General features: G+C 34.8%; 5 protein-coding genes across 5 annotated transcripts; 3 read left to right on the forward strand and 2 right to left on the reverse strand.

The window, feature by feature from the left end:
* Window positions 1–2: 2 nt before the first annotated feature.
* HETIRDRAFT_419570 (uncharacterized protein) lies at window positions 3–1,547 on the reverse strand (the record flags this gene model as incomplete). Its single annotated transcript, XM_009550176.1, has 1 exon — window positions 3–1,547. The coding sequence occupies one exon, from the start codon at window positions 1,545–1,547 to the stop codon at window positions 3–5; it is 1,545 nt and encodes a 514-aa protein (XP_009548471.1).
* Window positions 1,548–1,563: 16 nt separating this feature from the next.
* On the reverse strand, window positions 1,564–2,422 carry HETIRDRAFT_171542 (uncharacterized protein; the record flags this gene model as incomplete). The annotated part of the gene is made up of 3 exons (XM_009550177.1): window positions 1,564–1,907; window positions 1,969–2,089; window positions 2,168–2,422. 3 exons carry the CDS (start codon window positions 2,420–2,422, stop codon window positions 1,564–1,566), a joined length of 720 nt encoding a protein of 239 aa, XP_009548472.1.
* A 92-nt stretch (window positions 2,423–2,514) lies between these two features.
* HETIRDRAFT_321624 (uncharacterized protein) lies at window positions 2,515–2,688 on the forward strand (the record flags this gene model as incomplete). The annotated part of the gene is made up of 1 exon (XM_009550178.1): window positions 2,515–2,688. The coding sequence occupies one exon, from the start codon at window positions 2,515–2,517 to the stop codon at window positions 2,686–2,688; it is 174 nt and encodes a 57-aa protein (XP_009548473.1).
* Window positions 2,689–2,931: 243 nt separating this feature from the next.
* On the forward strand, window positions 2,932–3,596 carry HETIRDRAFT_171541 (uncharacterized protein; the record flags this gene model as incomplete). The annotated part of the gene is made up of 2 exons (XM_009550179.1): window positions 2,932–3,101; window positions 3,152–3,596. 2 exons carry the CDS (start codon window positions 2,932–2,934, stop codon window positions 3,594–3,596), a joined length of 615 nt encoding a protein of 204 aa, XP_009548474.1.
* Window positions 3,597–17,128: 13,532 nt separating this feature from the next.
* On the forward strand, window positions 17,129–17,311 carry HETIRDRAFT_17013 (uncharacterized protein; the record flags this gene model as incomplete). The annotated part of the gene is made up of 1 exon (XM_009549605.1): window positions 17,129–17,311. A coding segment is annotated over one exon (183 nt), but the record flags the coding sequence as incomplete, so codon positions are not given.
* Window positions 17,312–22,320: the final 5,009 nt, after the last annotated feature.

Genomic DNA, 22,320 nt, shown 5'->3' on the forward strand with positions numbered 1-22,320 from the left:
GTTCACTGAGTGTGATAGATAGGTGGTCCAATACGAGGTATCTCAGGAGCAATATGAAGGACAGCATGGATACAAGGGCACATAAAATAGAGACGCGAAGTCTTGCGCTGAACATAGAGCTCCTCAAAGCTCTTGTGAAAATCTGTGAGATGCTGGTGAGCTTCAAGAAGCTGGGTGTGGGTGATAGAGTGCTGATGAATGAGCCAAGTGCCATAGACAAGATGACAATAGTTACGCCAGTAGATGTTGGGTAGAATACCTCGTAAAAGTGCAGGACCTATACCAAAGACATAGAGCATCCACTCCCAAGCCTTGTACCCACTATTCATCTTCTCAACAGGATTCCGCGGTGGACAGTCAAAGAGATCAGGAATGAATGAGCGGCAGCGAGCAACATCAAGACCATGGGCCACCCATATAGGACCCCGCAAGACAGCCCAATCCCAAGAGTGCAGCTTGTCAAGTGGATCACAACGCATAGTACCTGTCCAGAGCATAAGAAGGAGTTCAGTGAGGTTGAGGCATACAAGGTGCATGAGGTTGGCAGGAAACATGGAAGGAATGCCTAGAATAAATTTAGAGGACAGTCCAGATAAAATACTCGGCTTTGCAATCCTAGTTAATTTTTGCCAAAACTCATACTCCACATCTGTCTTCGATTGCAGAAGCCAGGCCAGATTAATGCAGTATTCCTTTTGAGAAATAGCAGGAAAATTGGTGGCATCAATATCATCGTGATCGCAACTAGCAACAGTGAAATCATCAGGTTTTAGGAGAGCAGGATAATACTTTGTTGCCCCAGGTTTACGCCGCCCCTGTATTGGACAGTAGAGTCGACAGCAATACATCCCTTGGTGTCCCACAAAGCCATTGACTGTAGCAATCCCTGATCCATCCACAAGGACAAGAGCAACAAAAATCAGAAACATAACAATGGTTGTAGTCAGTGAGTCCCAGACTGGGAGACCTTTCTTCTGTAGTGCCAAGATGTGATGGAGACCAGGATGGAGGAAAGAATCTAGATTTTTTGGATGATTAGGCCTAGGAATAAATCCACCAATAAGAACATGCTTTTTCTTATAGCGAAGGTCAGGAGGAAGGTCTAGGATCACCCAGATATAAATCCAGCAGTCAGAAGTCTTATGCTCATACAATCGGTACCTATAAAGCGATAGCATGACCACAAAAGAATTCTCAGTGATATCGCCATTAGCAACCCGGCCAAGATAATCAGAGCCCAAGTAGAAATTGTCAAAGCAATCAAGGTCAATAACCTTTTTACCATGCTCGTCAAGCATGAAGTTGTCAAGGATGTGCTGTGTTGTGCAATGCTGATGCCCAACATTATAAGAGCTGTCATTGGACCGCTTGAGTGCCTGAAGCTGCGGATCTAGAGGAATGGTATGAAACTGTTGCCTAGGTACCTTCTTGTTAGTCTGCCCAGCTTTAAGAGGATTATATCGGAACAATGAACATTCCGGACAAGATTCAAGGTCTGCAAAGGGCCCAGTATAAGCAAGACATGAGTTTTGGCACATGTCATGCATCACAGACGAGACTCCGCTAAGTTCTGCCACCTTCCGTTTGACCTGATCCAGTGAGAATCTGGTTGTTCGGATTTTGTTCCATACAAGCATCTCGCATAATGGTGTAAACCTCCTCAGAAGCAGTCAATGAGCCGAGGAACATTTTGATCAAGCATCGTAAATTAGGGTCTGTCATATCAGCGCAATGTTGCAAAGGGGTACAGAGACGCTGGAGAACCAATGGCAGGAGGCTGTTATTATCTAGGGTGGCATTCTGGAGAGATCGAATGAAAGTGAGCGAGTTCCTGAGCAGTGGGAGTGGATGGCCGGCGGAAGCGGCAGCAAGGATCGCTTGAAGCTGCAAATTAGGTAATTCAATTTCTGGATCATCAATAGAGGTTAAAATATTGATTAGTCTGAGAGTGATACAGAAAAAATGGACCTGGGGTCTGTGAATAGTGCAGGTGTGGCCCTGGCGGAGATGGGCTGCAAGCGGGAGGCTGTGGCTCGACAGAATGGTCACGCGGGTCTGAATCTTCCTGTAAAAGTAGATCCTCAATAGCCTGTATAAATCAAAAGAAAATGTAATTTTTTTTGGTCAAAAAAACGAGGGGAATGATTAGGGGAAGAGGGAGACATACCGAATTTGCTTGTCCTCTCGGAGACTCTGCATGCATATTGAAGGCGCCAGCGGTCTTCCTTCTCTTGTCTCGATGCTCCGAGCTGTCATTGTTTGATGTCTTGTTCAATGTGGAGGGTCCAATAGAGGGTCTTGCATCGTGAATCAGTTGCTGCTGGAGGTGTGAGTACCGGGTCGATCTGGCAACATGCTTGCCACCAGGGCCTCGCAACAAACAAGCAGGACACTTGCATATAACCCGAGAGTCCGGCTCCATATGTGAGGTGATAAAAAATAATTGCTAGCGCATATATTGAGAGCGCACAATTGTGTGAAGGGTGTACTAGCAGAAGATGCGAGGCATCGCAAATGCTACGTGTGTGTCACATGGCCACGATGACCTGCAAGCTCCTAAGTCATCTTTGCCATACCACTCCCCTTTGTGAGCCACAGCCGTGTCACTCATCAGCTAGGCTCTTCCCTGTATTCATCTCATGCCACCTATTAATCAAATGCCTGCCTCCATATGTGCCAACCAACTGAGCACATAGCAAAGGTAAGTGCTCGGTTCGTCTCACATCTCTTCATGTGCCCCGATGCACCTCTGTCCCTCTCCGCTGCCTCCACCCCACCTCGCCACTGGACCACTTCTTTGTGTATGCCCTCCATCAGAAACGACTCCGACTCACCATCACCTTTGCCTCCCTCTACTTCCTCCAGTGACTCAAGGCCCACTTCCCCACCGCCAAGGGCTCCTCAGGCCACCATTTATTTATCTCAGCATTCATGATTGCCTCCAAAATTATCTGTGATGACACCTATTCTTACAATGCCTGGTGCACCGTGAGCCAGGGTGTGCTTACCCTCCGCAAGATTAATCAGATGGAGCGCAAGATGTGCAATTATCTTGGGTGTCAGATCAATGTCAAGCCCTCGGTCCTGTGCAATTTTGAGCCGTAGGTACGTCGTTACTTTGCTAGTTGTAGAATTTTAACATTTTCTTCAGATTATCTTGCTCCTGCTATCACCCTCCTCTTTCACGCACTCCATCCCTACCCCATCTCCACCTCCTTCCCCATGTTTGGCCTGCAGACACCCTTCAGCACCGGCAAGGTGCAGGGCGACTCTGTGTCGCTGTCGTTTCATACACTCCCCTCTGCATGCAAGTCCGGGTCGACCTCCCAGTCACCCACATCACCTGCCGCCGCTTCCTCCACCCTCTACACCTCCACACATTCCTTCGGGCTGCGTACGTTCTCTTTCAAGTCTATGCAGCCCAGGTTCATGCACTAATCCACCTTACACACACCCAATTCCGAGATGCCCACCCCGTCGCACTCAACCTTGACATCCACCCCTCCTCGCATGTACCCTTCACCTCAGCCTCAACCTTTAGGCTGCAGATGTCGTTTGTCAGCTGCTCAGCCTTGACATATAGACGCTGGTCATAACTCATCTTCGGTGCCCAACCAGCATGAAGCCAGCCTGCAACACATCTCATTTGCAGGAGCCACTGATACGCACCTGCCATGCGCATATGTAAGTTCCGCGCATTTTTTGACTTTTCATTTCTTTACTTGCACATCTATTGAATAGTCCCTCTGCTACCCACTAATGATTGTGTATGTAATGTAAATATAATGGTTGCAGGTGCTCGTACTTAGAGTGCCAGCGAGTGCGCGAGGACAACACAGACATGAGTCGTGCCAAGTCGCGTGGGTCACATGATAAGAAATAAAAGTCTGCGACAGAGAAAATGATTCAGAAATACAGAAGGTTGAAAAAACCAGAAGATTCTGTATAGTTTCTCAGTTCTTTCAGAAGTTTTTGACAGCAAAATCTCTTTTTTCCTACCAGCTCCCACCTGGTCACATTTCCGTATGAAGTTTCCTACCTCGTCCTACCAGCTGTGGGGGGATTCTCACTAGGAGTGATGGATGATCCACTAGGAGTGGATGACCAAAGATAATATCTGTACCTTCATATACACCTTAGGATATGAGGCCGCCTGGTAGTTGTGATCATCATATCAGAATAGACTGCCATGAAGGCCCGATAAGTTGTGATTATAACAGTTGGCCCATATAAGACATGGTAATTTAAGTAAGCTTTTGGCAACTTTGTTCACATTGTCTCAGTAGCAAGCATAACAATGACACATGACAATTATTCCACTGATCATAGCCACTTGTAATTTCTGTTGACATGTCCTAATATTATAAGGCATAATATTTTAGATGAGCTCTAGCAATTTTCTTCGTATTGTCTTAGTGACAAGCACAACAATAGCAGCTAACAGTCAGCCCATTTTTAACTGAGATTATGATAACTACCAGTGCTATCTGCCTAGATAATCTATGACACTTTGGAATGTTTTTTGAATGTTATTTTTTATATTGCTTTAGTAGTAAGTATAATAACAATACCTAATAGTTAACCTCTTTTTAACTGAGTTTATGGAATCCACCAATGCTATTTACCTATGTATTACATGACCACTCAGTATATTATTATTTTAGGGTTGATATATATTATATACATTTTATAACCTTACTAAGGTTTGAAATTGTCTCCTTAATTTTCTAACCAATACTGGCCTGTTTGTATAATGATATCTACAAAAAGAAGAACAATAAGCAAATTTAATATAACCTTCTTGCCAATCAATATTAGGATTATAATACTTAAGCTATTCATATCTAATAAAGAGATTGGTTTTGCCAAGTTTGGCTATTGCTACAATCATCTGTTCCTTACACTACTATTAGTCTTTTGTATAGAAATTAGTTTAATGATTTTTTTAGTGCCGATATTATTTTTTCTAGTAAATTCTATTAATAGTATTGTGCTAGTACAATCTGAGTCTAATAATGCTTTTACTGCAAATTTTCTCTGGTTATTGAATTAGATTTAGTCTACTATAGGCTTATTAATAGGTTTTCTCTTAACTTGATAATACACTTTATGTATCTTAAGTTGTCTCATAATACTTAGCTCTCCTACTAAGGTTTTGATTCTTTTTCTTATATCTACAGTCTTGTCTAGTTGAATAGTATTATTTGAATGAATAATAAATACATTGGAATCTTTAACAAACAAAGTAATATAAGGGTTAGCAGAATTACAGACTATTTACTCACTGACCCTAAAACAAACCTAGCCCAGTCAATAATTTCTTGTGGTCTTGCTCTTATAGTCTATCAATAACTCACCTTATATAGGTCTTAGTGGATTTCTATAGCTTTGTTGCATAATAAGTGGCCTTTTTATTATAACCAAAACACAGTCCCTTATAATAGGCTCTTTTAATATCCATTGGCTATTCATGTTCTCCAAATATAATATTAGTGCTATCTCTTTGTGTTTGTACTAGAGCCATTAGTTGCTTAGGTATTTTCTTTGCTTTTTCAACTGGTTGTCTCTAGTTTAGTATAGAAGAGCCCTTTGTGGAATTTCTAGAACCAAAAGTCTTATTGACTAATATGAGCCTTCTTTTTAAAGTGTCCAATATTATTATATATCCTATAGTCTTTAAGAGTGTTAGATAGGAAGCCAGATAAGTAGACCTTTTTGATCAGACTAAACTTCATGTTTTACTCAATTAGATTAATTAGGAAGTACTTGTGGTCTATGCTGTACTCTACTAACCTTGATAGAATATTGAATTGTTGGAAGAATTTTTCTGCTATCAAGTTCTCCTAGCAAAGTTTTACCCACTTGTCTTATACCATTTTTTATATATTGGGGTTAGCAAAGGCAGACTTAAGCTTTTTTTCAAATGCTACCTAGGTTTTCTAATTAATAGGATCATGCTCTGAGCTTTTGTTAATATAATTGTGTATCTAGGCATTTGCTATTTCTTTGGTTATAGAGAGGAAAAGGATTATCTCTTGTTTGTTATAAAGTCTTATTTATTGGCTATAATATACAGCCTAATTAAGCACTTGAATCAGTCTATATCTTGTTTATCCTATTTTTCTAGTTTTGCAACATAGACTTTTCTAGTTGTGGTGATAGTAGTAAGAGTGGGAGCAATAGAGATAACTGGAGTAACTGGAATAGTAGGTGGATTTTAGGATTTGTCTTCTTTCATTGTAAGTCATTGAAGTTTTTGATTCTTTAACTAGATCTCTATTTTTGTAACAATACTAGAAATTATTGTCTTTGTTAAAAAAAATTCCTTGCTCTTTGTGAAACCAGGCATTGCACATTTTTACTGATTTATGTAAAGGAGGTTAAGATTGTATAAATAAAGTAAGGTTTGATGAAAAAAGTGTGTGTTTAGAATATGAAGAAAAATAGGATAAAGATTGTGGTGTTTTGAAATCTAGTGTGACCAATTAGAATACACTAGCTCAGACTGGTTAGATCATAAGATTGAGGCAACACTCTTTGATATGTATTCTAAAATAATATAATTTGAGTAACTACTTATGTGCAGTTTACAAAGCAAATATTGTAGAGTCTATTTTAGCTAGGTTAACTACTAGACAGAAGTATTCTAGACCCCAAAGTGCTCTTTTTTATATAAGATACACATCTAACTATTTAGAGCAAAATATATAGTAGCCATCTACTATTGTAATCTTAGATAATATTGCAAGTGTTTTTTTTGATACCAAAATATGAGTTTGTATCATACATAAGTACATACCCTAGTTATACTATAAGAAAGGAGTGATAAAGGTAATATTCTAAGGGTATAGATAAGATAGATATTCTATCATAAGAATTGTTATATAAAGAGGTTGAGGTCAAAGGTTATAATAATAAGAAATGATGCAAGTGTGGAAATAAGAAAATAAGTGACATGATAGTCTCATTTAGTAACACAAGTAAAAGAAATGGGCAATATTATAAGGAGCTTTGAGCTTGTATTAACAATAACTCTCTATTTTCAGACACTCACTCTACTATTTTAGAAAAGTAGAGGAGCTTAGAAGGGTAAAAATCAAACTAACTCAAAGCTGGGGATATATTGCTAGCTATACTACTCTATATATACTATTTACTTTGTGCGTAAACTATATAGCTAAACATAAGAAAGTATGTATTATATAACTATTTAAGCAGGTATATCTAAATATAGACTGTAGGATAGTATTATGTAGGTAAGTCATATGAGTGGTCAATTATTGATAATGGTATATAATCTTATAATTAAGTAAGAAAAGAAAAATAAATAAATTTTATGCTAAGTCATAATAATTATATCCCTCTTAGCTATAGCTACATAAAGTAAGATTAATTATAGACTATTAGAGTGTATTTGTAAGCAAAATAACTTATCATGCTTAGAGTTATAATACAAGATATACTTAGAAGGCATTCAATATTATGTATAAGATATAGGCAATATAAAATATAAACATACATGTTCTTAATCTTAGAGGTAAGCAAAACAATTGTATTTAATAACCTCTTATACATTAACATCGGGAGTAAGATCTACAAAGTAAAAATAAAAACAAGAATAAAAACAAAACATATATAAACTATGGTTTGTATTATATATATAAGACAAAATTGTGTATTCAAACACTAAGTTATGTACTTGCAATAAAGTTTTGTGCAAACTGATTTTCTGTGTAAACAAATACAACCTAATATCATATTATATGTATAAATTGTTCATAGTTACCTCCTTATTTTCTACTAGTTAAACCTTGCTAGACAATATATTTAGCATAAACACATCTTATTAGATAACACAATAGATATAGTATGTGATATTATGGACCTATATATTATAAACTTCTTATTTAATAACCCTAAGAGTAGTAGGTTCTTCTCTAGGTTATACAAGTGGATAGAGTTTGGAATAGAAGAGTCCTTTATATTACAAGGAAATAAAGGGAATATAATAAAGAGGAATAGTATAATGACTATCCAGGCACAAAGAGAATAGACTAAATATCCTTAACCTATTCTATAGGCCTTATATACTACATTAGGATATATTCTGGAATTTTCTGAGTATATTCCCTCAGTTATCCTTTAGATACTGCTATTTTATTAGTACTAACTCTTGTGCTGCTCATCTACATCTATTTAATCCAAAATGTGATGGCACATGTATCCATGTAGCCCTAAGCCTATTATACACGAGTTCCGACCCGTCGCTTCGCGACTCTTGCACAGTGCTTAATAGTATTTCTTGGGGTTAGGGTTGAATCTGAGTTTTGTAGTTTAGTTTTAAATGACTATGAGGATTGAAATATTCCGTGTTAGTTGCAAACTATGCATTGATTATAGGCTACCTATAGTCTGAGTGTAGTCTGTATGTAGTCTGTGTGTAATCTATTGTTGGCTATATACTTGTGACTTGATTACCTATTACATGTGCTCTCATTTTGTATGCTTTTATTGTATATGCTCTTATTATGTGTGCTTCTGTCATATGTGCTCCCATTGTGCGTGCTTGAATTGTGTGTGCTCCTATTAGGTATGCTACTATTGTATATGCTTCTATTGGATGTGCTCTTGTTGAATGTGCTCTTATTGGGTGTGCTCTCATTGAGTGTGCTCTCATTAGGTATGCTCTTGTTGAGTGTGCTCTCATTGGGTATGCTCTTATTGGGTATGTTCTTATTGGATATGCTTTTGTTGTATGTGGTGTGCTTTTGTTAGATATGCTCTAGTTGGATGTGCTTCCATCATGTGTGCTCCTATTGTATGTACTCCCATTATATGTGTTCCTATCAGATATGCTCTAGTTAGGTGTGCTCCTATTATATGTGCTCCCATTACATATAGTGTGCTCCAATTACATATAGTGTGCTCCCATTATGTGTGCTTCCATTGTGTATACTCCTATTGTGTATACTCCCATCACATGTGCTTCTATTAGATGTGCTTTAGTTGGGTGTGCTTCCATTATGTGTGGTATGCTCCTATTAGATGTGCTCTAGTTGTATGTGCTTTGATTATATATGCCCCTATTGCATGTGCTCCTATTGCATGTGCTCCTGTTGCTTGTACTCTTGTTGCATATGCTCCCATTGCATATGCTCCTATTGTGTATGCTTCTATTGTGTATGCTTCCATTATGTATGCTCCCATACTCCTATCATGTGTGCTCTTATTATATGTGCTCTTGTTGTATGTGCTCTTGTTGTGTGTGCTCCCATTACATATGCTCTCATTGTATGTGCTCCTGTTATATGTGCTCCTATTAGTTTCATTGCACTTCTTTTATAGGTTATTGGACATTTTAATCTAACTTGAGTAATGTTCCTAGAGTTTTCCACCAATGTAAAAGACATATACACAGAATGCATAGTTTTAGCAGGTATTGAGTTGAAAATATAAGGTACATTGATGGTTAGAGTCAGAATATTTTGCCTTGTGCTCTATGGATTTTGTCATATTTTGTCAGGTTCCCTTTTTGGATTTTTGGTGCAGAAAATGCTTTAATCAGGAGAAGAGAAATTAATAATTTGGCCAATAAAGTAATTGTTTTAGCCTCGCGCTTCGCGCTCGCCGCGGCTATCGCCGCAGTTTGTCAGGTTTGGCCCCTCGCGCTTCACGCTCGGGTTCTCACGTGGTTTTCACGTGTTGCCACGTGAGATACTGCCCTTCCACTCTCTTTAGATACTATTTTGAATCCTATAACCCTGTGGTAATTCTCTCTACTAATAATAGTGGGATTAGTTGGTTATATTGGCTTTTAGAGAACAATACTGGATATCTCATTATATACTCTATGTGGAGCCACCTAGTATCTATTATGCTCTCTATCAGTATAGATACCCTAAGGGGCCCAATAGGTTAAGTCACAATACTATCCAAAGCACATATAGTAGCAAAAGCAAAGATAATATTGGAAAATTAGTGTTTGGCTAGGCTAGGCTTTAAGGCTTAAGTTAGCTTAGCCTATATTGGATTAGCCTAGCCAGCCAAAGCCCAATCTTTATAGGCTTATGGCTTGGGCTTGGGCTTTGTATATTGCAAGCTCAGGCCTAGCTTAAAAGCCCAGGCTTGTATAATAAATAAAGTCCCTAAATATAAAAATATATTTGAGCTCCAATATAAAAACTTGTAGTGTAAAAAGACACATAGTGTATTTTGCTATTATAAGAGCACTATTATCATGTCAAGCACTTGTCTAGCATATATCATCTAACCTTCTTAGAAGCTCCTTAATTAAAATAATACTAATATAGACAAGATCTATATTCTATAAAAGCTCTTAGGGTCTAAGAGTAATTCAAAGTTGGACTCTAATATAAAAGGACCTAAGATAGGAATTAGTAGGTGACCTCTTTATTGCCCAATATTACTGAATTTAAATAGTTAGCTAAGCATTATTAGTAAAAAGCAATAAACAATTGGTAAAGTCAATAAGCCATAATTAGCTTGATTAGCTGTTATTCTTCTAGATGCTAATACTTGTAATGTTGATAATCTTCTTAAGGATTTATTGCATATTAAGATTGATATTAACAAGAGCAATAAGAAAAGTATTAATAAAAGTACTAATATAAAGTTTTTTTTGTTAATATATATAATCATAAAACTTGAATAAAAACATCATAAAATTCTATGGTTGTGTTTTGTGCAAGTAAGTCAAGAAAGTTCTAAGTATACTTTCCTAAAATAAGATAGCCTAATATCTTTATTACAAAAAACAAAGCAAACAAAGCAAAGAATTATTATATACTTATTGATAAGTTGTCAATACCTTCAAGCTACATACTTGTTATATAATCTGTGAATATCAATGTCAAATGAAAACTCAACTAGTATAAGAGAAAAATAAAAAGTGGTACAAGAAAACAGGCTTTTTATCAATGTTCCTATATGATACTTAGAAATACTGCTAAAAGGCTAAGTATTCTGCCACAATGCCTATGCAAGGCTTACTAGATAACCATGTTCAATCTGTCAAGAAGCCAAGGTCCTATTTAAAAGAAGAATAGAGGAAAGCCACTACTGAATAGCTTATTTTGACTAGCTAGGTTTATTTCTGGGTTTCATCTAACTTTCTTTCCAAGCTATTGACCTGTTTGTTAGCTATTGTGTGCATTTCAATATGAAAGTTTCCAAAATTTAATTTAACTAGTATTAAAATCCCTAGCTAAAAGATTATACAAAAGAAAATCATTAAGTGGTATATAAGCCACTTATGTAGCTTGAAGAAGCAGTTTAACATATATTTATGGTTATGTTAATGCTAATAGGTTCTGATATTTGTCTAGAGCAGCATAGTTACTAGTATGGTCTTCTTTACTTATAATGGCTGGCAAGCTAGCAATATCAACTCTTATTTTGCCATCATTATTTACTAGATAAGGTGTCTACAACTAGTAGTAAGTAAATGTCCTATGGCACTCTTATTAGATTTGTGTAGATATATAGGTCTTATTTAGGCATCTAGCTTGGTCAAGCTCTATATAAGGTTGCCTTGCAGGTTTTTATCACTTAAAAGGTATGTAAAAACTTTCTTACAACTACCTAGCTTAATCTAGGAGTAGATATGACATGTAACATTGATAACACAAGCAACAATGGCACTATGATAGAGAAATTTGGATATTTGCTATAAAAAGATATAGAATATACTTGGGATTGCATGGAATATACTTAGGATTGCAAGGACTGTCAAATTTAGTGAGTTTGCATCCTTGTTATTTAATTGGCAATAGGTGGTATGCTGTCACAATGTAACCAAGTTTGTGTTTTAGTAGAGTAATTTCTAAGATAGTTTTATAAGAACAAATTACTATGTAAGTCTAGACCAGAGCAACAAACAGTGAAGAAGGATAGAAAAATAAGAAGCAAGACAATTCAAAATTAGTAGTAGTCATATTTATATATTACTCCCTTATATTATATCAGCTAACATCCCTACATGCTTATTACTCTAGGGCACATTTCCTTAATCATCATTCTACCCCTATTACCATACAGTGCTTTAACAGCCACTACTAGACCTTTACCCACTAATTATTTTATTGGGTCCATAATCTAACTTACTTAATATATCCTCCGTCTTTCTATTATCTTGCTTATTTATAACCATCCCTTATAAATCAACATACTATGTTAATATCTTTTCTATTATTCTTTTAGCTCTATTACCTTTGAATGAGCTACTAATGATGTTGATTCTTTTTGCCAAAAATAGAATTTGACTATCACTAGTTTTAGTAAAAGGAGTATTGATAAAAGTTTGTGTCTTTTCTAAATAAAATAAAAAAAGGGTTTTGATTAGAAAATGGGGTTTAGTAGACATAATTCAAAGAAAGCTAGATAGTAACTATAAGTTCACAACTATTGTTCTTTCCAAAATAATATAATAAAATAATTATATTGTTATTTTTGGTAGAACAAGTAATAAATAGTAGTTTATAGTGGTAATATTTACCTTTGATATTAACTTCTCTTTCCCACTTAGCTATGCAATATATCACATGTTTTATAAGTATATTTGAGCTCTTTTTAGCTCTAACTATAAACATATTCTTATATCTAATAGTGATATCTTAGAGATTATAAGGTAAGTGTTAGTAAGAGTAAAAGGTATAATCTTCCATTAATTTACTAGGCTATGAACACTTTATCTTTCCATGTCTATTTGTTAAGTTCATATTTTTTAATTCTAGTATTTCTTATTTATTCTTTTTTCTAAATCACACAATCCTTATATTTTAGACATTGTATTCTTACTTGGCTCTAGTTTTATACTTAGGATATGGATGGACATTTGATTTATATTTGTGGATATATATAATTGTCTTTTGTTAAATCTTAACTTACTAGGGACTTAAGTATTTATATTTATTAACAAAGCTATCTTGGTTTTATCTTAATAGACAATGAAGTCTAGGAAAGACTAGAGTAGAGCCAAGCTAATCTAGACTCTTATAAAATCACATGGATCTTATATGCTTTCTAATATACCAAAATACTTTATAATAGCTTAGAAAGCAAATAAAAAATTAAGTATTGAGCATAATAAGAATAAAGCAACTGGCATAGAGGGAGTGCCAAAAGAAAGTTTTATAACAATAGAACTGTAGTCTAGAGGATAAGAGACTAAAAAAAGAAACACTCTTGGACTATAGATATTTATGCTATAGAGAACAATAAGAAACAAAAAAGAAAGGTATAATATTAATAAGTCATTGTAGATAGTCTACCTTGTAGAGTAGTTAAAAGCTTTACCTAGAGGTCAGTCCAGAAGTCAATGATATTATAGAGGACCATCTATTTTGGTAAAACCTAGTAAAACTAACTAAAACAAAGTAAGACAAGGTAAAACTAAGTAAAACAGTCTAAGAGCTAATATACCTACTTTGAGAGTAGCTATAGGGCTATTTCTAGCTATAAAAGCAAGTAATTAATAAGTCCATAATGTAATAAGCATAGAAAATAAAGTAGAATGGCCATAAACATTATCAAGGGGCTAGAGAATCCAAACCCACTTAGGCTACTAATAGGGAATCTATAATAATTCCAGGCTATATTTTAGAAAAATCTAGAAAAGCTTATTCTATTCTGGTTCAAACTGGATACTTCAATTTGGGGTCTTTAATACTTAGATATATTTGTAAATACCCTAATTTAGGTCTTATATACAGTCTTTTTAAAAACATATAAAAGAGAAGTGCATATGCCTTAAAAATAGCAAATATTGCTTATGTTACTAAAGTTGCTCTTATCTTAAAAAGTTACTGTTATCTTATAAAGCAGTCTTTATTAATCACTAAGTCCTCTAAAATTACTATCAAGTATCTTTTGATAAGTTTAAAGCTATATTAGTCTAAAAAAGACATTGAGTTAGTTCTAAGTCTAATCTGGCCAAAAAATATTACCTATATTAGTAAGAAAGCTTTAAAAACACCAAGTTTGATATATATTAGTCTGATATCCCAGTCTTATCTTTTTATTATACTTGTCTTTTAGATTCTTTCAAATAAAAAAGTATTTCTCACATTATACTACTGATCTTAATATATAGTATCTTTCTAGGAATAATATACTCTGTAATATACTAGTATTTAGTCTCTTAGGGATTATGCACCTCTAAACTTAGGTACATGGCTTTACATAGTAAGATAAACTGGTACCATAATATACACAAAATAATTACCCTCCACAACAAATAACTAGGCTACTTTGGAAAAGATAGAAAATATAAGTTAGTCTAGATAATAATTTTCTAAAATTGGTTAGTATGTGTTAATTTGACTCTCTCTTACCTTCTAACTTTAAAGTGTCTTATTATATGACAGCACATAGATCAAATAGACATATACATAATAATACTAAAAACATATGTGGTTATAACACTAGATTGGCACTTTAGAAAGCACCAGCTTATAAAAAAAGATATGGCACTAGTACTTAATAGGGATAAAATATGTGAGCTAGTAGATATACCTGCTTATAAATCAAGAAATACCATGCTAGTGCTTAATAAGGATTGAATACACAAGCTTGTGAATACATGAATAAAAAGCCTACTTACAAGGCTAGAGACAACCCTACAAAGCCTATAAGAGACAAGCACTAGTGCTTGATAAGGGCAGGATACACAAGCTGGTAAATATGTGGTTGACAAGCCCACAAAGCATAAGACACTAATCCACTTATAATGGCTCTGTATGCAAAAAAACACACAACAAAACATACTACTAAATATAGATAGGTATTGAGCTAACTTTACTAGAAATTAAGAGACATTTTTGTAAGCACAAAGCAGGGTACAAGATACATATACAAAGTCTTACAATGTTGCATAAAATGTAGCAAAGAGTAGGCAAGGATTATTGAGATGGTTTGTAGTAATGCAAAGTTACAAGGTATACAATTAGCATAGTATAAAGTATAATGTGCAAACCAAGGAGACTTTAAGGGTAACAGTGAGGGCCCTAGTAATAAAGACAATGGCTGTACAAAAGGTAGACAAGTAAGACAAAGGCAACAACAATAAGGTATAGTATAAGCAAGGTCTTCTTATAAAGTTAAGCTCTAAATAGAGGAATGTTTAGAACTAGTATATTTGAAAATTATAAGTAGGTATTTATAGTAAAATTAAAGTAAGTAAAGCAAGTATGATGTTATAAGGTAAAGTAAGAGCAATATCATACTAAGACAGTAAAATTAAGAGATAAACAAAACTATGCATAGAGGTAGTCATCTGGAAAACCACCCCCTTGTATTAGCTCTGGATTATATCTAATAGTGTCTAAAAGTATCTAAAAGTGTTAATAGTATCTAAAAGTGTCCAATTTCCTAATTGGGAGCAACACATTGTGAGCATTGGATTGGTTTCTGATTTCATGATATTAGCACTAATTCTATACTAAGAAGTCTCTAATTATTAGTAGGAAATAGTAAGTACTACTGCTCTATCAGTGAGAAGGTAAAGATGTGGCACATTCTATACTATTTTAGCACATTACTCTCCTTCATATATGCCTATATCATTATCTTGTAGCTCTTTTGCTGACTTTCCAGCTGCTTTTATAAGGGATATAGAAAGAGAGAAATATGCATTGATGCCCCTAGCCACTTTATTGGCAGCTTGGCAGCTGCCACAAGAGGCTATGAAGACCTAGGTACCTTGGCCTTGTACACAAGATCATTAAAGTTGTCATTGTTAGCTAATGACTGCTACTGGTCATTATAGGACACAACATGTGGGTTGGACTTAGGGATATGCTATATGCAGCCTTATAGACCTTGTCTATTAGTATAGTGGCTAATACTGTCTTATGCAGCACACAATCATCATCACTATTGATATCACAATTTTTAGCACTATTTATATTGTTTATTGCCTTGTTATACAGAAGATGCTCAAACTTGGTGTTTTCCTCTAGCTATTGGGCTGTGGAAAAGACAATCATGTTGGTATATGGTGCCAGAATGATATATTTGCCTGCCATATAGGAAATATATGCATTAAGCATATTAAGATCACCACCAACAATCTTGTGCTTATTTATATATAGGCATGCCATACATATACTCTTGTCCCCACCCTCTACCTCACTAGTAGCTATTTGGAAAACCCCTCTCTCTTATTGGATCTTGATTAATCATAATCATGTTTTTGATCAAATTTGCAAATTCAGGTAGCATTGTCTATACTAGTAGAGTCCTATTGAATATTACACTCAATCATAGTTTTATCCATTCTCAGTCCAAATTGTATAAGTGCCATAATTTATTTTTATCCTATATAAAGTGTATTATTGATTTTCTATTGGTTTATTATCTTCTTAGCTGGTGTTTAAACTAAATCCTGAAAGACCTGACTTTTTAGGTATTTATTGACCTATTTATTTATAAGATAGAGAAAAGATAAATATTGAATAAAATCAGAGATGTTAAGGTTGCCTATATTATGTCTACTTATTTAGATTACCAAGTTTATATCTTAGACCTTGTGGCTTAGTGGCTTAGAGCATCTGTTCTGGGTGCTTGCATACATGAAGTTGTTGGTTCAACTCTTGCAAAAGGCAAATTTGTTATAAGGTATATTCTGTGCTTAGGTATTCAACTAGTGCTCTAATAGACATGACTCTATAAGAAGGCTATGAGAACTGTAATGCTTGATTTATTATGATTTTTTCGAAATTTCAAGTTATAATCAATCCTAATGATTCCTAATTTAGGAAAATTATGTCTAATTAGAACAGGTTTAGAAGGGGGGTAAGCTAAAAATATCTAATCCTAATCATTCTTAATTATGCATAAATAGAACTAATTAGAGCTTAATACAAGGGAGTGGTTTTCCAGATGTAGGATGGCACAGTGTGGTTCATGGCAGTCATTCCTGATGGTTCCAACAATGCTTATCTTCAAGGGACCACCTCCACCATTGTTTTTTAGTCTGCTAGTGCTGCTTCTACTCTCCCCCTCAATAATCCCTATGGCATCATTGTCCCTGCCACTATCACTATGCTAGAGTGTGAAAATGGTCAAAGAGCATCTTGTTACTGGTCTGCAGGTTGGTTCTGACATGTAGCTTGACCCTATATGTAAGCCTTGTCTCTCTGGCAAGATGCATGCTCATCTCTTTTCTTTTACTGACTTTGTGACCTTGAAACCACTTGAACTCATCCATTTTGATCTCTATAGTCCTCTTCCTGTCATTACTTACTTTAGAATGCACTACTGGATCATCTTTATTGATGAGTTTACTAATCTCAAGATCATCTATGCTCTATGCTTGAAAAGTAATATATTTGAGGCCTTTAGGCACTATAAGGCCTATGTGGAGAACCTTACTAGAGAGCAAATTCTGGCCTTGTAGGATAATAAGGGAGGAGAGTATATTTTCAATGTTTGAGACTTGTTTTGCTTAGAGCATAGGATCACTAGGAGGCATACAGTGCGCAATTAGCTATAGCAGAATAGTGTAGTAGAGCAGGCCAATTTGACTATCATGGAGGCCCTCACTATTATTGCTCTTAAAGTCACACACACTACTTGTTTTTTAGAGCAAGGCCTTGACCACTTATGTGTATATTTGGAATTGGCTTTGAATATTAACTTTGAAGGGAAAGACACTATTTGAGATAGTCTATGGGAAGAAACTAAATATTTCACACTTGTGGGTCTAGGGCTACTTGGCTTATATGTATGTGTAGAGGGACAAGAGAGACAAGAGAGATGAATTTGGGTCATATATGGATAGGCATCTTAATCCCAGGGTATCAAATCCCATATTGCCACAACATATTGAAGGTATCATGGCTGAGAAACCTCTACTATAATTAGTACCATCATCAAAGAGGGCCTGTTTTAGAGGGCCAGAGGGAGTGCATGTTTATTAGGTACCCTAATAGCTATAAGGTATGGAATTTCTACAATCCTGCAACTCTGAATGTTATTATCTCTGAGAAGACAGACTTTGACAAGTGATTCTTTCCTAGGACTTGCAATTTTATTGCAAATACCCAGTCTGCCACCCCTCCTCCTTTATCTTTGTTTAGTCTTTGGGATGCTAATGTTAATCTGGTGCCAGTTCTGGGGAGGGAAGTGGATGCTCATTCTCCTACTAGTCACTTGAAAAATACTCCTATCAATTAGGATTATTCTGTGCCAGACCCAGCACCTCCTTAACCTGCTGCTTCTATTGTTGCTCATTCTATGGCTCCCCCTTCAGTTATTCCAGCACCACCTCTTCCTTTAGAACTTGATTGGTCACTCCTAAACTAGGTCCATCTATTACTTAATGCTTTATTCACACTTGTCACATTTCTAATGAATAGTAGAAGGTTAGGATGCTATTTAGAGATGCAAAAATAGAGGTATTAGTACTTAGAGAGGTGGCATACTTATTAACATACTATAATATTTTGCTTAAATGCATATTTTAATCCCTATAGCATCTCAAAAATATTAGCCTTGAGACAATTTTGATACTTGGTGATTGTAATATCAACACTTGAAAATACACATTCACTTAATACTAAAGATGCCATGATTGTTTGGTAGTCTCAATCAAGCAAAGTCCAGACTAGATACCTATGGACATTTGTCTATAATAAAAAGAATGAAGCAGCTAAAAATAACTTAGGAAATAAGGGTCCTTACTGACCACCACTTTATTAGTATAAGTTCAGATAGTAGCTTATCCTTGATCTCACTATGAATATACTTATTGAATTCTCACTCCCATACAAGAACAGATTTTATTATCTCCAAAAAAGCCTGACTTAATCAAGGTATAAATAAACAAGATTCTACCTTATTATTCGATAGCATATATTTTTGCTTTGATGCATTACACTACTCTACTTGATAGTTGATAGATCTTTTGGATATATTATTCTGTAATATCTATGGAACTATCAATAGACAAGTTAGCAAGTGTCTCAAAGAGTTAAAAAGAACATATGATTTTGGTCATATTCTTAAGGATATTACCTTACAGGGAACTGTTCTAATGTTTCTTAAAGTATGATAATTTCTAGCATGGATCCCAAAATAGAATTTAGATCTAAATTAGTAAAAGCTATAATAAGGAAAAAAGAAACAAACTCATTGCTATAATATACATATTGCTTTTCAAAGTGAGCTCATAGGAACTCTTGATTGTGTATTAGGGTGGCATGAAATGGTGTATATCTCTCATATTCAAAATAGATACTTTAAGCACAGTAAATACTTTTGAAAGCTAGAATAGCAAGCAAAAGAAATAGATATTAGCTAGATAAAAACTGTTGTTGAGCCTTATTAGCCCACTTTAGAATTAAAAAGCATGAACAAGTGTACACACAAGTGTGCCAATCCCAAATATACTAATAGATGAGATATAAATAGTTTAATGTAAGCCCATTTATTAGGGAAGAGTTAGAGTGCCTTCAGCTTATGTTAGAACCATATCTTAATATGTGTAAAGCATGTGAAGAGGCAGAACTGGTCAAGTTATTTGGTTATAACTTGTTTTGGGATCCTTAATTATCAACATGCTGACACATAAACACTTAGCTACTTATATATTCACATGCTTAGGTATGAACACTTATGCTTTAGATAACATTTGGCCTCTGATTGGTTCCTATTTCCTAAATTTACTAGATATAGATGGACATTGGTGGTTCTTATACTATACTTAGAACTTTGATGATGAAGTATTGTCATTGATTACAGATCTTGATCATTTACTATAAAAAGATTATCTCTAATACCCATTACTTTGCAGATATATAGTCTACTTTTAGAAGTATAGACCAGATCTTGATCTGGCCCTAAAGTAGCTTTATGTATTTAGATAGGTCAAAAAGTAAGCATGCTTCTTTAGCTCATTCACTTTATAATACACTTGATTTTTGCACTATACCTGGTATCTGGCTATTTTCCTAGCTTATGCTTTATAAACTCTGTCAGATCTAAGAAATCCTTGTATAGTCTGACAAAGCATTAGATTCATCTTCTCACTCTTATCATTTTTTAGTCTTTATGACATATAGAGGGCTTGTTACCTTTTGAGTTCTCAGCTAAATACCCCCAAAAGTCATTTGTTGGACAAGAGAAGAAAGTCACATTCCAGATGACTATTGAGAAATCCTTGAAGATTATCTCCTTCATCTCTTTAAAGATAAAGCAGATAATCACTCTAAGTTCTTTTTATAAGCTCAAAGATAATACATCGTCTTTATTCATTGGAGTCTCATAATTCAAATAGCCTAGAAAATCCCTTTTAGTGTATTAAAGTACATATGATAGGTCTTTGACCTAATAGCTTGGCCTTATTTTCATGATGGCTTTTTTCCAATATCAATTTAGAAATAAATGAGTAAACTAGGGCTTGAGCAAGTATAATATATATTAAGGACCACCTAATTAGCATGTCAAGAAAAGGCCAAGAGTCTGATTTCATAGCATGGGCTTGAGTAATAGATTGGCATTCTTGTGTTATATTCTTTAGATCTGTGCAAATATATCTTTGTGCTTGCTTAAAGATTGTTTTTGGCATTACACATCAATATTCCTATTTGTAAAAGTGGAGCAAGCAATATATACTAACCTTAACTAAGTTTTTATGAATGACTCCAACAAGATTGTCACAATTATTTGGATTATAAACTTGTTCCTTAGAGTTATGAAGATTAAAATACCTTGAGTTATTTTAAGTATAGAATAAGGCTTGCATAGTGAGATTGATGACATGTACCAGACAACCAGAAATGTAAAGTATATCAACCACACATCTACTAGCTTATGTATTGCAGGCTTATCTCTAGCATAGTTAGTGGCTTGTCTTTGGCATTGTAAGTAGGCTCCTTATTTACATATTCACTAGCTTATGCATCCTACCCTTGTTAAGCACTAGTGCTGCATCTTTTATAAGCTTTGCGGGTTTGTTAACCATATATCTATTAGCTTGTATATCCTACTCTTGTTGAGTGCTAGTGCTATGTTAATGAGTATGTTACCTTTCTAAGTGCCAAAAATCCCTATTTTTGCCCTATTTTGCAGCTAATTGTATGTGATCACAGAGTCTCTAAAACCACTATTACAGGTGTTCTACTACTCCTTGCCAAGCTTGGAATAACTCATAGCATTGTGCAATATTCTTTGAGGCCCTTATACAAACTCACAATAGTAGGCTAGATATAGTCTTTATTATAGCATAGTTAGTAGTATTTTATATTTCTCATAATTATTCCCATATGTGGCACAGCTAGTTGATAAGGTATATTTGACAATACCAACACTGCTAAGCCCTAGCTTTGTATGGCTCACACTACCTTATAAAAAAGCTTTAATATTTATTTTCACAATATTTTCTTATAGTAAGCTTGATTGTATGTGCTTATTAAGTGTCTTAGGTCAATCTATTTCTCTTTATTTTTTTTTATAATCTACCTTATTTATCCTTCATATTATTTTACTAAATATTGCTTTGTTTCTTAACCATAGTGTGGTAGAGCCTCACTGTTTACAAGTACATCTGGAAAACCACCCCCTTAAATTAAGCTCTAATTAGCTGTAATTAATGCTCTACTATACTAAATTATAAAAGATTTGGATTAGATATTTTTAGCTTACCCCCCCTCTAAACCTGTTCTAATTAGATATAATTTTCCTAAATTAGGAATCATTAGGATTGATTATAACTTGAAATTTCGAAAAAATCATAATAAATCAAGCATTACAGTTCTCATAGCCTTCTTATAGAGTCATGTCTATTAGAGCACTAGTTGAATACCTAAGCACAGAATATACCTTATAACAAATTTGCCTTTTGCAAGAGTTGAACCAACAACTTCATGTATGCAAGCACCCAGAACAGATGCTCTAAGCCACTAAGCCACAAGGTCTAAGATATAAACTTGGTAATCTAAATAAGTAGACATAATATAGGCAACCTTAACATCTCTGATTTTATTCAATATTTATCTTTTCTCTATCTTATAAATAAATAGGTCAATAAATACCTAAAAAGTCAGGTCTTTCAGGATTTAGTTTAAACACCAGCTAAGAAGATAATAAACCAATAGAAAATCAATAATACACTTTATATAGGATAAAAATAAATTATGGCACTTATACAATTTGGACTGAGAATGGATAAAACTATGATTGAGTGTAATATTCAATAGGACTCTACTAGTATAGACAATGCTACCTGAATTTGCAAATTTGATCAAAAACATGATTATGATTAATCAAGATCCAATAAGAGAGAGGGGTTTTCCAAATAGC

The sequence above is a fragment of the Heterobasidion irregulare genome, assembly GCF_000320585.1.
Source record: "Heterobasidion irregulare TC 32-1 unplaced genomic scaffold scaffold_07, whole genome shotgun sequence".
Classification (NCBI taxonomy): Eukaryota; Fungi; Basidiomycota; class Agaricomycetes; order Russulales; family Bondarzewiaceae; genus Heterobasidion; species Heterobasidion irregulare.